The sequence below is a fragment of the Tachypleus tridentatus genome, chromosome 2 (assembly GCF_004210375.1).
Source record: "Tachypleus tridentatus isolate NWPU-2018 chromosome 2, ASM421037v1, whole genome shotgun sequence".
NCBI lineage: Eukaryota > Metazoa > Arthropoda > Merostomata > Xiphosura > Limulidae > Tachypleus > Tachypleus tridentatus.
In genome coordinates this window covers 48535528-48555188 of record NC_134826.1, presented here as the reverse complement: position 1 = coordinate 48555188, position 19661 = coordinate 48535528, and the positions used below count along the sequence as shown (strand labels likewise).

Below are 19661 nucleotides of genomic sequence, written 5' to 3'. Positions count from 1 at the left end.
TACATTTTCGTACTAGTGTACCTACACACACACAGTACAACAGTACTGATAGAATGAACCATACATATAACACACTACAGCACTGATAGAATCAATTATTAATAGGTCACTATTCAGTCTTCAAAAAACAACAACAACACACTATGTATTTCAGGACGGCTGCTATGGATATTAACACTTTTTACTAATAAAGCAGGGAACAACGTTTCGACCTTCTTAGGTCATCTTTATGTTAACAGGGTTTGTTTGTTTGTTTGTTTTTGTTAACCTGAAGATGACCTAAGAAGGTCGAAACGTTGTTCTCTGCTTTATTAGTAAAAGTGTTAACAACAATACCAGCCGTCCTGAGATACATTTTTACCTCAGGTGGGTTTCTCATCATCACGAAATATACACTTTGGTGACATAACATTTGATTTTTTGGCTATAAATTAGATTAACAATATTGACTATATTTTGATTTACTTTCAGGAAACAAGTAATTTGTATCTTCGCGAGATTCTACATAAGTTCTGTGACTGGCTAGCGTCACTAAAATCCAACCAATCTGCTCACAGCAAGTGAGTTAGTGATTAACCATACTATCAACTGATTTAGCAAAAGAAAAGCTACGACCTAAGTGATCGTTAATATAAACTTTATCACCGACTGTGTCCGTCTCTATTTCTATATCGTTTATTTTGGACTACCATGTGTTCAAATGTTAAATCTCTGCAGCTTTTCACTCGACGATTATGAATTATTACTAAGTTTCGTAAAGATGTTTAAAATATTCAGCCAATATGTTTTGTACAAATTGTTTTAAAACTTTCACAAATTTTTATTATTACTACAAGAGAACAAATACAAATTTTAACAGGTTCGTTTTGCGTCCCAATGGTTCAGCAGTAAGACTGCGGACTTATAACGCTAAAACTCTTATTTCGATACCCGTAGTTGGTATAGTACAGGTAGTTCTTTATGTATCATTGTGTTTAAATACAAACAAAATAAATGAAAAAAAACAACAACAAATGATTGTATTGTGCCTAAAATGTTTCGGTTAAAGCCGATTTAATATTTCAAACTTATTATTATTATTAGTTTACCAAAAGCGAGTGAGTACAAAATAATAAATACAAGAGCCACATAACGTTAACTTTTATTCTGAGATGTTACCGGGTTATTACAGGTGTTCTGCAAGGCATTATTTAAATTATAACCTACGTAAACAAAGGCAGGCTTTATCGTGATTATGGATAGCAGGTAGCGTGCACGTTGCGGGATAGACACAGATAATGTTGTCTCTTGAGCTAGCCTGTTGACACAACAGTCGAGTGTGTAATAACGTTCATTAGAATGTGATTCGGGTTACAGTGAACGACACTTGTTTATAAAAAAAGTCGCACGAATCTCACTCAAGCATGATGGTTCAGCCAACACCTTAAAATGTATCAACGTACGTGTTAAGTCCTCTCCCTCTGGAAAAATAATAAAAATAACAACATTGTAGCTTAATATTCCTTATATGGACTGGTATTGACAAATCTATTACATGGTTTCTTTCACATGCAATCTGAGTATGTGTAATTTTGAATTCGAGATTTAAAATAATTATTCAGTTCTTATCTTGCTATCTTATCACCACACATAATCGTGACATAACTCTTACTTCCAATTATTCGTGCCAACTCGATACTGACTGGATTGTGTCTCGAATTCGTGGATAGCGAAAGTTAGAAATTCTTTTCCTTAGAAGTTCCTCATGTAGAGAAAACGAAATTCTGGTTGACCCATAAAATAAAGGATTTAACATATATAAACTTGACAGTTTTTATTTTTTTATTGAGGGGTAGTACTTACTGGTATACAAGTCTTTGGTACTTGTGGACAAGCCTAAACAGCTACACAATAGCTATATGAAATTATGTAGTTTACTGCACGTCATACTTTTGTCGTAATGTTAACGGCGTTAAATGGAGTATGACGTTTCTAAATTCCAACATTCGTTCACTTCTGTAAAATATAAGACAACAACGACAACGCTTTTCTTAAGAGCGTAAAACCTGTCTTAACCTTGGAAACTGTACAAAAGCACTAGACCCTAATTTTTCTTTTTGCAAATATATTTTTGAAATAACTAAAGGAATATACTTGTTGTGTCCAACGCAGAGAATCGACCCTATTATCTCTGACCCACCTAGAGACATACTGCATAATATAACGCGAAGTTACACTGTGTTATACACATTTAACTTTTTTGCTAGTCACTAATAACCTTATTCACTGTAAATTTTGGTTGAAGTGTCTTTAGCCCAATGTGTGCGTTTTACTTTTCTGAGAAGTTTTATTTAAAATAAATCGAATTAATAAAAGAAATTCTACGAGAGTGATCTAGTGTCTGAAAAGTAATGTGTAATTCAGTATGTTTATCTGTTTGTGTTGAATCCAATTTGAAGACCTCTATAGAAGCAGTTTTAATACACAAAAATTCGTAACCATAATGTAAAACAAGAAATTTTTCTTCGTAATGAATGAAGAAAGAACAGATGAACTTCTACGCAGCAAAATACCTGAGAATTACATTTTTGTTAAGCGCAATGCTACACACAATAGGCTATCTATGCGATGCTCAGCACGGATATCAAAACCCAATTTGTAACGTTAAACCCAGACTTACTGCTCACTCAAAGGAGGGAGGGAGGTGGGTGAGAATTAGGTATAAAAATAAAACTAAGGATTTCTTAAGGTTTCAGGTACAAGTTAGCCACATTTTAATGTAATATAATACTTGATCACCTAGATTTATTTAGCAGAGATGCATGAACAAATGAACTAGATGAACTTTTATATATCTTCTAAAAAACACTTTACCGTATATTTTGTGTATGAATTAGATGAAACCCTGATTTCTTCTTCAATGATAAAGGAACGACACAAGTAAGACATTAGTATATACTTTTATGCTACAAACAAGACTTACATCATAGTAGCTTCGATCGTTAAAAAAACAACAACAAAACTTACTAACAATTGCCAGTAGGTTACCCATTACTTAGTAGAATATCTGTGCTTAACCCTGCTCACGTGAGACGAGAAACTGGTGTTAATCACATAAGAAATGGCGCCAAAAGAGTCTTAGAAGAGGCTCGAGGACGGGGTTTTGTTTGTGAGAGGGAAAAATGTGGTAGCGTAAGTAGTTAAAATTAATGTTCGGAAAGTAACGGGTTCCACTGAATATAAAGAAGTAGAAAAAAAACGTGTGTGTGTGTGTGTATTTACACTATTTCTTTATGCAGCTTTCCCGTATATTTTAACGTAGTTTTTAAATGATAGAACATCAATAACAATGTTGAAACTTTTATTTGACAACACATAGCAATTAGATACTTCATTATTCCACAGCAGTAAAACACTTAGCTAATTAGATACTTCATTATTCCACAGCAGTAAAACACTTAGCTAATTAGACACTTCATTATTCCACAGCAGTAAAACACTTAGCTAATTAGACACTTCATTATTCCACAGCAGTAAAACACTTAGCTAATTAGACACTTCATTATTCCACAGCAGTAAAACACTTAGCTAATTAGACACTTCATTATTCCACAGCAGTAAAACACTTAGCTAATTAGACACTTCATTATTCCACAGCAGTAAAACACTTAGCTAATTAGACACTTCATTATTCCACAGCAGTAAAACACTTAGCTAATTAGACACTTCATTATTCCACAGCAGTAAAACACTTAGCTAATTAGACACTTCATTATTCCACAGCAGTAAAACACTTAGCTAATTAGACACTTCATTATTCCACAGCAGTAAAACACTTAGCTAATTAGACACTTCATTATTCCACAGCAGTAAAACACTTAGCTAATTAGACACTTCATTATTCCACAGCAGTAAAACACTTAGCTAATTAGACACTTCATTATTCCACAGCAGTAAAACACTTAGCTAATTAGACACTTCATTATTCCACAGCAGTAAAACACTTAGCTAATTAGACACTTCATTATTCCACAGCAGTAAAACACTTAGCTAATTGGGCACTTCATTATTCCACAGCAGTAAAACACTTAGCTAATTAGACACTTCATTATTCCACAGCAGTAAAACACTTAGCTAATTAGACACTTCATTATTCCACAGCAGTAAAACCCTTAGCTAATTAGACACTTCATTATTCCACAGCAGTAAAACACTTAGCTAATTAGACACTTCATTATTCCACAGCAGTAAAACACTTAGCTAATTAGACACTTCATTATTCCACAGCAGTAAAACACTTAGCTAATTAGACACTTCATTATTCCACAGCAGTAAAACACTTAGCTAATTAGACACTTCATTATTCCACAGCAGTAAAACACTTAGCTAATTAGACACTTCATTATTCCACAGCAGTAAAACACTTAGCTAATTAGATACTTCATTATTCCACAGCAGTAAAACACTTAACTAATTAGACACTTCATTATTCCACAGCAGTAAAACACTTAGCTAATTAGACACTTCATTATACCACAGCAGTAAAACACTTAGCTAATTAGATACTTCGTTATTCCACAGCAGTAAAACACTTAGCTAATTAGACACTTCGTTATTCCACAGCAGTAAAACACTTAGCTAATTAGATACTTCATTATTCCACAGCAGTACATTTTATTTCTATTGCTTGAGTAAGGTCTTCCTTTTAAAAGCACATACACAGGATAACAGATGAACAAAGAAGATATTTGGCCCGGTATTGCCAGGTGGGTTAAGGCGTTCAACTCGTAATCTGAGGGTCGCGGGTTCGAATCCCCGTCACAAACATGCTCGTCCTTTCAGCCGTGGGGATATTATAATGTTACGGTCAATCCCACTATTCGTTGGTAAAAAGATAGCCCTCGTATAGCTTTTCGCGAAATTCATAAACAAACAAACAAACAGAAAAATATCTGCATTTGTGAAAAAAAAAAAACATTTATATTTAATTACTTTTATCTCGTCAGAAGTACTTGCACGTTAATCACTGAATGGCTATATATCATGGTATACATAAATAGTTAGAATGTGAATGGGGGATTTAAATAAATGTCACAGGGATGTAGAAACACTCCAAGTAAAAAAAAACCTATACCTCTTGCAGTCTCCTCAGTTATATCATTGTAACCATTATGCATTCACAAAACGAAGCTAGGGTGACAACATTTTCAAAGACACACACCCATTCTTTATTATTTTAAACTTATCTGATAATCTATCTTTTATAAATGTTATGTTATTAAATTTAGTTAAGTTTCATTTGTTTAGAGTTTTGCGAATGCTATTTGAGAGCTACCTGCGCTAGTCGTCCATATTAACTTGGTGGTAACAGACTAGAGGTAAGACAGCTGGTTAACACCACCCGCTGTCAGCTCTTACCATTAGAATTTTTAATACGGAATTTTGTTATGATAATAAATTTACTTACAAGTTTAACTGTTATATTAACAAGACAAGCTGTTTCAGATACATGTATATATTTAAGACTACAAGTCTTATCGATCATTTATATTCCCACTTGTCACCAAATTAAATCCGGTTTCGGAGAACTCCAACCGTCAAAATTGGACAAAATTAGATCAAAATACACAAGGTTACTGTAATGATGAAAAACCGCATATGTATTTATTTTTACTTATCTCAAACAGTTTCTTTACTGAATAACTCAGAGTTAAGTAAAAGTATCTGTAAATGGCGCTTAAAAAACATATACACACAATTTTCTTTTCCCCTACCTAATGAAAGACCTTACACTTATCACGCTATGTTACACATCATATAATACTGTTATTACAAACATTAACAGGGAGAGTAACATATGTTTACAGACATACTACGTTAGTACAGTTACACACATATAAATGTTCATTTTTAGTACATAACAGACGAAAAGTAAGAAAAAAACAACACATAACCAATATTATAAAACGATGTTCATGTAAGTTACCAATAATATGTGTGTGTAGCCAAAAGCTACACAATGTGCCATTTACTCTTCCCACAGCGTATCGAAACCTGACTTTTAGTTCTGTAAACTGCAAGACTTACCCCTGATCCACTAGGGCAGGGGGTCAACGATGGGGAAATAGAAAACAAACAACAAAAAAACAGTTTACCAATAACAGATGGATACACATGCAAATTATATTTCTATGTAGAATATTTTCTCCACGATACCTTTGATTAATTCACGGTTATGGACTCGTGTTTCTAAGCCATGGGAGTTCAAGAATTTTTTTTTCGAAGTTTCACAACTTGAATAAAAATGTAGTAAAACATTAAAAAACACCTGTTCTTTTTAGTTATTATTACTATTACCACAACCTAAACCTGAACCTGGTACTTGGAGAGTTTACCTATAAACGTTGTAGATAAAAGGTTAAACTTCGGTTGGTGTTACTCACAACACTATGCATTATTTTCAACTGAAATCACTGTCAACTCGAACAATAGTAGCTTTGTTTGTTACACCGTGTACAACCTTAACAATACCTAAAGTTTGAGTAAAGGTCAATTAATTCCCTTATCATGGCAAGCCACTGAACGAAGACAAGACTATAACAAACCAACAAAACAAGACCAGGTAATTATCAGACTTGTCATGGCACATCAATTAATGAAAAGAGAACTATAATAAACCAATAAAATAAGACCGGGTAACTATCAGACTTGTCATGGCATGTTATTCAATGAAGACTACAATAAGCCAATAAAACAAGACCAGGTAACTATCAGACTTGTCGTGGCACGTTATTCAATGAAGACTACAATAAGCCAATAAAACAAGACCAGGTAACTATCAGACTTCTCATGGCACATTATTCAATGAAGACTACAATAAGCCAATAAAACAAGATCAGGTGACTATCAGACTTCTCATGGCACATTATTCAATGAAGACTACAATAAGCCAATAAAACAAGACCAGGTAACTATCAGACTTCTCATGGCACATTATTCAATGAAGACTACAATAAGCCAATAAAACAAGATCAGGTAACTATCAGACTTCTCATGGCACATTATTCAATGAAGACTACAATAAGCCAATAAAACAAGACCAGGTAACTATCAGACTTCTCATGGCACATTATTCAATGAAGACTACAATAAGCCAATAAAACAAGATCAGGTGACTATCAGACTTCTCATGGCACATTATTCAATGAAGACTACAATAAGCCAATAAAACAAGACCAGGTAACTATCAGACTTGTCATGGCACGTTATTCAATGAAGACTACAATAAGCCAATAAAACAAGATCAGGTGACTATCAGACTTGTCATGGCATGTTATTCAATGAAGACTACAATAAGCCAATAAAACAAGATCAGGTGACTATCAGACTTGTCGTGGCACGTTATTCAATGAAGACTACAATAAGCCAATAAAACAAGACCAGGTAACTATCAGACTTGTCATGGCATGTTATTCAATGAAGACTACAATAAGCCAATAAAATAAGACCAGATAACTATCAGACTTGTCATGGCACGTTATTCAATGAAGACTACAATAAGCCAATAAAATAAGACCAGATAACTATCAGACTTGTCATGGCATGTTATTCAATGAAGACTACAATAAGCCAATAAAACAAGACCAGGTAACTATCAGACTTGTCATGGCATGTTATTCAATGAAGACTACAATAAGCCAATAAAACAAGACCAGGTAACTATCAGACTTGTCATGGCACGTTATTCAATGAAGACTACAATAAGCCAATAAAATAAGACCAAGTAATTATCAAACTTGTCATGGCACGTCAGTTAATGAAGAGAAGACTTTAGGTAAGTAGAAATACACCAAAATAAATAAAAAAGGACAACGTCACTGACTCGAGGGGCTCAAAGAAAACCCAGAACTTAGCTAGAGGCCAAGGTTACCTGCTTCCTACCTGATTCGGACCAACACCACAGATGGTCTCTCTCTTGGAACCGCAGCATTTCCCAGCTGTTCCCAATCATACCGAATGCTACTAGAGAACTGTACTGATACAATTTCAGTCGCTATACACAGATGGATAAGACCTAAGTTGTACTCGTTTCGACACTTTCCCCGTCAGAGAAACATCAGTGTTCTGGAGGGAATGGCGCCATGGTGAAAGGGTTATAGAAATAAATAGAGCTCGGAATGTGCAAGTTGTGTGATTAGTACATGCTGTAATCGTTTATTCAAATCCATCTAGCGTATCAGATTACGTTCTCTCGCCCACTACCCCAGTCAGTCAAGTGTAGTTCCCCACAAAGGGGGGCACACCGCCACCCTTTATTCTGGGTGACGCTGCCGAGACCCCGAGAACAAGTAGCGTCATGCTCGCCGCCTCTTTTGTTCTGCTAGACTGCTCCACCCGCTCCGTATTTCTTCCAAATTAATATACACTTGGTAGAACGAGCAACAGCCTTACAAGTAGCTTTGTAAGCGACCCCACCTACTTAAAATATCTTAATTGAATATTTAGAGGAGTTTAACCGTCAATACCACACTAACACAGTGTAAGGTGTTTTTTTTTTAATACTGCTAATATCTATAAGCTATTGTATTCCGTTTTCTGTTTGTTTTATAAGGTAAAAAGAGCAACATTCTTTCACTAAGGCATGTCCGTCAACCATAATGGTTATATTCCGTATAACGTGGTAACAGTGAAATTAATAAAAACGACAAGTAACGAAGTAAAACAGACCAACAACGAGTCATTCAAAACAAGTTCAGATCACATCACTTATTAGTTTGTTGTTGTTTTTTTAATTTCGCGCAAAGCAACTCGAGGGCCATCTGCGCTAGCCTTCCCTAATTTAGCAGTGCAAGACTAGAGGGAAGGCAGCTAGTCATCACCACCCACCGCCAACTCTTGGTCTACTCTTTTACCAACGAATAGTGGGATTAACCGTCACGTTATAACGCCCCCACGGCTGAAAGGACGGGCATGTTTGGTGCGACCGAAATTCGAACCCGCGACCCTCGGATTACGAGTCGAACGCCTTAACACGCTTTGCCATGCCGGGCCTACATCACTTATTAAATCAACAGTGGTTGATCAAATGTCTCATACAACCATGTACCGTGGCAGTTGGAAAGGACATAAAAGGGAATCTTATGACAAAAGTTGTGAAAATTAAAAAATGATAGCAAATGAATAATTTTCAAGAACCAGTAGCGACTGACTACAGAAATCACAACACTCGGCGAGGTTGCAGAATGCGGTGACTATCATGTGCAACATTTCCTTATCAACTTCGTTCTGCGCAGAAACGTGTTTTAAAAAAATCTAGTCATAAAATCGGGTTCTCAGAAGCCGATAAATGCATTTCCGTTGATATATTTATTATATATATAAAAATATCTTACAGAAGTTAAATATCTTTCTTAAAAAAATTGTCTAGCCAGAGCATCTATTACACACGAACATATTAGTTTTAAATATATGTATGGTTGGTTGTCCTCTACTCACCAAGTGAACCTATACGTACACAGGCTTTTTGAGGAATGCTAGTCGTTTATATTATTCAATATACAAAAGTTTGTTTGTTTTTTATAATTTCGCGCAAAGCTACACGAAGGCTATCTGCGATAGCCATCCCTAATTTAGCAGAGTAAGACTAGAAGGAAGACAGCTAATCATCACCACCCACTGCCAACTCTTGGGCTACTCTTTTACCAACGAATAATGGGATTGACAGTCACATTATAACTACCCCATGGCTGAAAGGGCGTGCATGTCTGGTGCGACGGGGATTCGAACCCGCGACCCTCGGATCATGAGTCGAGTGTCTTAACCACCTGGCATATACAAAAGTAAACATGAAGTTAAACTTGTCATTCGAATGACACCTCTTATCAGTTACCACGAACAAGGGCAAATAAGTAAAAAAAAAACATGTTATACACAATATGCATATATCAGTACATTTTATAAACTGGAACTGCAGAGTGTCGAATAGAAATATTATATAGGTTGTTGTTTTTTCCTAAATAATTGATGATTCCATAGAGTTAAAAGTTGTTTGCTTTTTTTGTAAACATTAAACTCAGAAAAAAACAACTTACGTTATGTGAAATAAGATTGAGAAACCTGGTATGCTGCTCTTTATAATTAAGTCCTTCACTATACATGCGTGCTCTAAGCAAGGTCGGATTAAGGGATTTATTGGCCCTTGGCTTTTCAACGCATAGAGGCTTCCTCCAGGCAGAACCTCTACGTGCAATACACTTATAGTCATATCTTGAGGCTTCTCAATTAGTGTGAGGCGCTGGGCTTCAGCCCGGTAAGCCCACGCCTTAATCTGGAGTTGGCTCTACGTATATAACTCTTTCCAGGCTTGGCCAGTTTTATTTTATAAATCTAGTTTGCTTATATCCATCTAAACAACCAAAACAAGTCCAACAGTTATAATGACATGGGGCTATTGACCACTGTTTCTCCCCTTTACACTAACCACATAACGTACAACGTAATATTAAGTAACCGTTAGTTTTAACAAATGCGACATAATCTAACAATTTCCACGACTATTATAATTTAATTTATGGTTTGCGTTATTTCATCTTGCACACCACAAACCAGAAAACCTTTTAAAAACAAGACAAGAGGCAAATACAAGAGAGTAATAACGACTATAGTAATTGGTCATCAATCGCGTCTTTTTCTGTACACGAAATATCTGATCTCACTTGTGATGTCGCGAAATAGCTGTTTTTCTTTCAAAGAATGATGTAATGATTCGCCACTGTATACTCGAATGTGAATAGTTCCAGGTCACTTGTAGAAGATGCATGCCGTGAGCAGTTTAGCTTTGTTTGTGTTACGGTATATGAAGCCAGACTCACCTATTAGGCAGATATTTATGACCTTACACACAAAATGTTTGCTAGTTTTAGAGTTTATTTTGTTGTTATTTAGAATTGTTTTAAAAACTTGTTTAGCAACTGTTCAACTGTAGTTTAATACCACAGAAGTTTATTTTTTCTTTTATAGTTTATTGGAAGTGTCACAATGAACTGATGAGAGAGAGAGGAAACCAACAAAGATTTCTCTTTTACTAGTTCAACACAGCCACTGTAAACACCTGCCTTTGTTGTGTGTTGAGTCTGTCTACTAATAAAGATTATTGGTTGGTATATTTTGTGTACTTATCCTTCTTAACAACTCAGTCGGAGTTCAAAATAGAAGTAACAACCCGCACTTTGTAAAGTTTTCGTAGACCTTCTGTTAAGTAGACCCTATATAGCACTGTTCTGAAAATCTAGCTACTGGAAAATGCCCCATTATTCACCAGCTTAGATACACATGCATCCTTCATTCAAAAACAATAACAACACGTTTCGTTAGCTCCACAGGGGCATTCGTTATAGTACTCTACAGAAAGCATGAACACTCACTCACATCATAAACAACAACTTCAATATTCAGTAGTAGAAACAACGGGAACGTTGTCTCATGTCTCACTCCACTAGAACGAACCTCGTAAATTTCAACATATCTTAGCTTGGACTCTTTACTTGTAAACAACGTTATTTAAAGTTTAAAATGGAACACTTGTTACATATATATTGCATAAATTAAAAAAAACATGTCATGATTATTTAGTTACACACACGTAACTTGTAAAAGTAGGATTTCTCATATCCACGGAATGCTATTAGGAATAAAAAGGTTTCTTTTTTTCAAAATTAAGATAATTTTAAATAAAAACAGTGGCCTTCAGATAGCTTATTCCAGTTTCCAAAGAAATACATACAATATTATTTGAAAATAATATAAATGGAAGAGAGTATCTGTTCTTTGGGGTCTGCACTTAGCCAAGCCTTTTTTTATTCCCCTCTCTCCTTCTCAACGTACAGTCGTTCTACCGATCAAAGTTTGTGCCCCTGAAGGTACAAATGTTGAAAGTGCTGTATACAAGGGAATTTTGTAAACAACTTTCAGTGCGAACACTACTAATTCAATAGTCTTTAGTTTTAGTCTGTTGCCTGAAGTGCTAAAACTATATATATTTGTCGAATTTCGACACCTTCTACAATAAATGCTATCGCTTGAAACAACCATAATTTGTGTGGTTTTCTTTCGAATTCGTGCAAATCTACTCGAAGACAGGGCTATCTGTGCTAGCAGTCTCTAATTTAGCAGCGAAAGAGCGTGGTGGTGGTGGGAGCTAGTCATCACCGCCCACGGTCAACTCTTGAGCTACTTTTTTATCAATGAATAGTGAGATTGACTATCACCTTATAACGCCCCCACAGCTGAAAGGGCGAACATATTTGATGTAACAAGGATTCGAACCCGTAACCCTCCGATAACTTTGAAATTACATGAAGTGGTTAAAGTAAAAACTGAATCGGACAGTTACTTTTTCGTTTCATACAGAACATTTTCACTTTTCCCATCAGAGTGTAGTTTCAAACCCCTATATAAATTCATTATTATTTGTTGTCGATTGTGAAATATTTATTATACAACAAGGAGTACATAACTAACATTTCCTAGTTTTCAATATACACTTTTAATCTGTTCTCTCAACAGAAAGTTAAGAAACCCGAGTGAAGTCCATTGTAACTATTTTATCACTATTAACTAAATAAACAAATCAATATTTATTATAAACTACAGCCATCAGGGAAAGTTTACGAATTCTCAACCAGCTAAGCTTTCAAAAGAAAGTGGGGGGAGATAAATCAACAAAAAGATAATTTTTGAAAATAAAAATGCCCCCCCATACAGTTATTTAAAATATACCATGTTTATTAGTAAAAATGAAAATAACGTTATTTAGGTTATAGAAGGAGATGGAACATATTCAAAATATATAACGTTCGAGTTCATTAAAATAGTTGTTTTAAATTATTACAAAAATTAAAATTAGATAAAAATATTCATTTATCTGCGTAACTAAATTTAAATATGTGAATTACACCATTCACAAAATATGCTGTTGTTTTATAACCGAAATGTGTAGTTGTTTCTGGTGATTATAACAATCAGGTTTCGATACTCGCGGTGAGCACAGAACAGACTGCCCACTGTACAGACTTGCGCTTCACAACGAACTTCTTGTGAATGTGTACGCTTCCAACAATTTGGTGTGGTACTAACTTTGTAACCTGCGATTATACATAACCCGAGCTTTAAAGTTTTGTTTTTAGAATGTGTGTCTGCTGATGTCTTCCTCAGTAATTTTTTTAAGTCACGTTTCCACGAAACTTGATGATAGATATCTTCCAACGCATACATATCGCTTATCAACAAAAGGAATCAAAATTATTTCAAACGTGACGCAGTAATGCCTAACTTGGCTTTATGCCAGGTTGTGGGTATGACGTAAGATCCTATACACCCCAAGACCTTACTACAAAACATCTAAATATATCTGTAAAAATTCAGAAGTTTTTGTTATATACATTATTTAAAAACGTAACTGAATGATGAAAAAATTATGTACGATATTTTTTACAAGGTAAAGCAGATTATTTGAACATAATTCCAACAATGCCCAATTCCGAGTGAGTTACGTAACATTGCATTGTATACTTGTACGAAACTATAGTTGTTAATCATTTCGAAATTACGCTTACAAAATTACCAATTATTTACTACAAATTACCCATTGCAATATCTCTTCTTGAGATATTCAAAAAAGTTCTCTACAATTACCTTGATTTCTGAAGTCTAAATGCACCCTTCAACCGAACACAACAGTGACTGCCAGTAGCACATTTGTTTTCGAAATTAATATCACTTAAGCATTACAGACCTACTGCAATTCTTGCGATTATACAACAGTTGGATACACTGGATTACACTGGCCTCAATCATTTTGTAAACTGCAACTGCCTTAAGCTTGAGGTCCTACAACACAGAGGTCAAAACGTATGTTTCACCTTTAAACTCTAGTATATACAATCAACAAAAGACCCAAATATTTACGTTAACATGATTACAGGCCAACAAAACAAGAGCAGAGTGTCGTTGCAACACATTGTTATATTTGAGCTCACGAATACTTAATACAAACTGAATGCCCGTCTTCCCCAAATTATATATAAATGTTTTATGAACATGTTTTCAAAAATTGAGTATAATCTAGTAACAATATATGTATAAAGTACATTTTTTTAATGCATAGTTGGTTATTTCCTTTAAGTATTTCTTGATAAGCATGTTGACCTTACATATTTTTATGTTCAAATATTCTTACTGATAAATTTTTTATAGACTGAAATATTCAAAATACTGATTCTCGAAGACATATTCCTACTTGGTCAAATGTATCACTCTAAGTTATCAAGTGTGATGGTAGAAGCTTGGTTTGGTTTGATTTTCGCGCAAAGCTACACGAGGAATATCTGCACTAGCCGTCCCTAATTTAGCAGCGTAAAACTAGAGAGAAGGCAGATAGTCATCACCACCCACCGCCAATTCTTTGGGTACTCTTTTACCAACAAATAGTGGGATTGATCGTGACATTATACCGCCCCCACGGCTGAAACTGAGAGCCTGTTTGGTGTGACGGGGATTCGAAGCCGCGACCCTCAGATTACGAGTCGAATGCCTTAACCACTTGGTCATGCCGGGCCGGTGGTAGAGGCAGTGTATTTTTTTTTATGAATTTCGGGATGGGCCCTCTTCCTAGTTTTGATTAGAAGCACGCCATACTTTTGAAATTTGCTGCAGGTAAAACATGCAAGTTATTACAACATTGTAAGTGAGGGTTATGATTTGACAATATATAATGGTTGTTGCGGGAAAAAACGCCGTCGTTTCGTGCAAGTTGCGTGTAGGTCGGCTCCGCAACGGCCAAGAAACAGGCGAGGCAGACAGACATTCTTTCGTATTTATATAGTGGATTTTATAAATACAAAATAAAAAATTCACCATAAGTATTACACAAATCAAAATCCAATTTTACATCATACATCCTCAGGCTTGAGGCTGAATCACTGGTTAAGGAGCTTAAAAATAAAATCATGTTCGTTTCATACAATTCAGATTTACGGAATGAAAACAACAATGGGACGAGTTATGTTTTAGCCCTGAATATTCAAACATTCTTTTTTATTGTCCTAGCGAGATGGTTAGGACGTTCGACTTGCAATCTCTTGGTCAGTTGTTCGAATCCCTCGTTCCAATCCCACCATTCGTTGACAAAATAGTTGCCCAAGTTGGTTGTGGCTGGTGATGGCTAGCTGCCTTCTCTCTTGTGTTTCACTGCTAAATTAGGGGCGGTTAGCGCAGATAGTTCTCGTGTAGCTTTGGGCAAAATTATTATAAACCTTAGTAAATTTGCTTAGTACAGGTTTGTTTTTAATTACTCAATAAAAGTAATTTAGGACTTTAAAATATTATGTGTGCTAAGTATAGATTTTAATACATGCGAAATATAAAACATTAATTACTACATACATCTGTTCACTTGTCCAGAAGTTACAGCTATTATTACCACTTGTCTACATTCCGTGCTCGTGTTGTGAGAATTAAGTGAATTAAAAAAAACAAACGAAATCACCGTTTAAAATGATTAATTTCCACTTTCATCCGAGGATAATTATACTTGACAGATTTATCGAATTACTTCAAACGAAGGCCTTAGAATTTGAACACGGTCCCTTATTTAAATAATACAACTCCCATTTTTAACAGTACAATTCGTAAAACTTAATGTTGCATGATACTGTTATGAATAGGCATAAAATGAAATACGTTAACGTTTATAAATTAACTTGTTCTTCATTTTCTGTATACCCCCCAAGTCTGGTTTATTGTGCTTTTCTCTGCGCGAAACCTGGTAACTAGTAGTTACTGCAATCCCTTATAAAATGTTTAGAAATAATTAGCCTTTTTATAGCAATATATTAAGGTAATATTGTTGGTTTTAGCGCAAAGCGATACAACAGCTCATCGGTGTTCTGTCCACCACGAGGAATCAAAGCCCGGATTTTAGCGTTGCAAGTCCATAACTTTATGGAACTAAACCAAATAGAGCCTCCAATAATAACTTAAGAGTGTTAGCATGAAAAAAAAAAAAAACGAACGAGATCACGAAACAACAAACAGTTTGTTGGAATAACAGAAACAAAAAATCGACAACGTGGAAACAAGTAATTCTACAGAAATATACAAACAAAATGGATAATTAGGCCTACATCTCTTGTTAACTTTCAGATAAACAGCGATAACATGTTGAAACAAACAAAACATCTTCTATAAGAAGTCTGTTTGAGCTTTTCACTTCCCATAAATCGATGGTGTAACACAAATTATCCCACCTATTATAACCAATGATTTTAGACAATGATATGTACTTAAAGCTTAAGAGAACCAGTTCGGCCCACTTTCTGCATAGTAATTTTAGTAATATATATAAGGAGAGGAGGGAGAGAAATTAAACCTCAACTTTACAAGAACCGGTCAACAAAAATAGATAAACGAGAGGTGTGGTCTACAGAACACTACCTACGGTCCGAGAAGACACGAGAGTAGTGAGGGCTGCTACAGGCTACAGACGGCTGGCCTACTAGCCTAATTTCCCGTCCATAGCGAGCGCCACTTTCGCAAACCGGGGAACGATATGGTGGTCGATCGAGGCTGGGTCTTTTGCATGCATCTATAATTAAACAGGACAGTACATTTTCTGTGACTGAACACCACCTTCTATACAATAATAGCTCGGTGCCCTGGGAGAGAATAAACAGCAACGATCGCACCACCAACACTCTTATCACACTTTCTTTTGCTTAGCACGAGCTCTCCTTTGTGTTCCCTCTTCATTTTTACTAAGGAAAACAAGCTAGTCTGAAGATGACTTTATAAAAACTCAAGATACTCATAAAATTATTATTACCAATAATCAATAGAAATATATTTCTAATTGTGAATGCGTTTTTCGAGAAAAAAAAATGGAGATTTTCATTTTATTTTCCTACTAATATTTTTAATTACCATGCGTTGAGTATATATAAATTACTGATTCACGGGTCGTTTGTATTAGCATTAACGTATTACTACATGTATATATATTTTTCATTCATTCTTAAATTCTAATGAATCACAATCCCATTAACTCGTAGATGGTTTCGCAAAAGTACAACACCAGGTGACAGAATTTCTACTCATGACTTCAATAAAGCACTTCAAGAGCGAAATGTGCGTCGTTGAAAGCACGACTTGATTTGTTCTGTGCGAGTTTGAAAATACGGGTGTCTCACATGTTAAGGGTACACGTGTAGGAAGAAGAGGTGGGGAGTTTCTGTAACATAGTACAAAAAATAAAAAAGATTTAGATATTGCTTAGCAAAAGCAGTACATAACTTAAAACCACCTGGTCTATTTGTTTGTGTGTTACACTAAACTATATTCTATGTAATGAATACGATTCAAGCAAGAATCTTCTCTCTCCTTAGAAGGCTCGTTCATTCTCTTTAATACGACGCTTCATTATACTACAGTTGTTTAATATAGTCCTGACAACTGTACCGCTTACACTCAGATACGAGTTTTTTTGTTGTTATTTGTTCGTTTTCTTTGGGTGGATGGGGAGCGATACAAAGTTTGTGTTGGTTGTTATATATTCACCCTAACGATGCCGTACAATTATCAACTCATATTGATTTATTGAAATAGTTGTACATACAACACCACACGAGACTCATCAAATAAAAATCTAACAAGTCTTTTCGTACGTTCCACGTGTCATCTACAACACAACAGGAAATACGCGAGGAGTATCAACACGAGCATCCTTTCTTTAGCCCTAACGTGACAGAAAATATCGTGCACCTACATATACATTTCTATGTACATACGTGTGATATAACTGTTTTGTATTACCAATGTCGTCATAGGCAGCGGAGCCGGGTGGCACCCCCCTCACTTTGACCAGGAAGTAAAGCGTTCTTTTGAATGGGAAATAAATTATAAGGAAATGTCATTGATCCAACTTTGATTTCAGTACTTACGGTTAGTATGGCAAAAATTTGACCCCAGTTGTCGATACTGACCTCCCCACACACACAAGTTTTGCCGCTTATGAATGTTTTTCGAACCTTTTTCGTACGTTTGTTTTAGAACATGATTAACAGTCTTGAAAACCTTAATCTTGCGCCAAACTCGGACATAGAGAAGTTAATAAGTGGCCATGATGTCATCAAGACACAAATCCATTCGTGACTGAATGAGTCACTGAATGGATAGTTACGACTGAGAACTTAATGAGGTCTCAAAACTTACCTATGGTGAATATTTGGGTCGTGGATTATGGGACTGAATGTTGTTCCTTTCAGCATTCATCTACGCTTGGTTTATTTCAATTTTTGTATTATCAAACACTTGACCTACAAATCAACCCATATGCTATGCCATTTTGATTTCACTGCAGAAAGGCTAAGACGTACTTTAAAATGAAACTGTATATTTTATATATATATTACGGAATGAAACTAATTCCATGCAAGTTAGAATAAACTGTACATTAAAGAAAAATAGAAAGAAAAGAGGCTTAGCTCGACAAAATATGCACATGCTACACTTTTTAACCTCATTACATTTATAAATCCAGACAGATGTCACTTCAGTTCCTATGCAAACAAAGCGCAATCGCGACTTTCCTGATTTTGAATCCAGTCCAAAATTTCGTTTGTTGGCTTAAAAGGAGAGTGTATATAAAGGGGATTAGATCAAATCCAACGTATTTTAAATGTCGGTCCAAAACCAAATCCACAAAGGCACTGAGTAGCCATTTAAAACGAGCAATGTTAAAAGTGTTGCAGATAAATCAGTTACGTAATCCAACATGTTCACATCAAATTTGAGCTCTTATTCTACCAATTAATAACACTTTATTCCAAGAAATGTCTGTTTCACAAGTTCAAAGCAATACTCACACTACATTTGAGACTAATATGTATTGATACAACAACCTTTAGATTGGTATGCTTAGACAAAACTTAGTATTTCAGGTAAATTAATTAAATATTACAGGTATGTATGAGATAAAAATAAACTAATTATGAGAACTTGAGGAATGTTAATCTTACACGCTCTAAATCATTCATACTCAGACTTTTTTTACCCTCTTCGTTGGCTTAAGAATAAATGTCTTAGGGCCGTTCCATGTCAAACATCGCGTATGATGCCTGCGAGAGTTGAATAGTTACGGTGGAAAAAAAAAAAAATAATAACGATTTTCCAGCTCCATACAGGTCACCCAAAATTCACAAAGAAAACAACTCGCCAAGATCCATTCTGTTAGCTTATAACAGTTACAACTACTGTTTACGTAACATTTTAGCCTAACAATTCAAACAGTGTCTGAACGAAGCCGAAAGCTTCATTAAACAAAAAACAAAAAAACACGATCTTGATTTAAGTAACCAACTGGCTAATTGTAACTTTAATTAGCTAGTTACAGTTTAGTTCCCCTTTTACCATCCGCCTTAGAATCCTACAAGCAGGGTACACAATACAAATTCTACACTCCAACAAATCTTCAAGAACAGGTGCTCTCTACGACTGTAGTAATAAATTTTCAGTTGATTTATTTTGTTTGTTTTGAATATAGTGTCTTAATACGACCAGTCCATCTACTTCACCATGTAGTTTTATAAAATTGAGTGTTGCGAAAAAGAACAAACAGTTCAGAAAACAGC

General features: G+C 35.2%; 1 protein-coding gene across 5 annotated transcripts in view; it reads right to left on the bottom strand.

The window, feature by feature from the left end:
• LOC143243088 (nuclear hormone receptor FTZ-F1-like) overlaps positions 1-19661 on the bottom strand; it is an 84336-nt gene that overhangs the window by 50841 nt on the left and 13834 nt on the right. The window contains exon 1 of one of the 5 annotated variants that reach the window (XM_076486827.1): positions 7921-8005. The exons of the other annotated variants lie outside the window; for them this stretch is intronic. Within the exon in view, the coding sequence (XP_076342942.1) occupies positions 7921-7990 (70 nt within the window). The 5' untranslated portion in view covers positions 7991-8005. Of the gene's footprint in view, positions 1-7920; positions 8006-19661 lie in introns of those variants that run through there. 5 annotated transcript variants of the gene reach the window in all.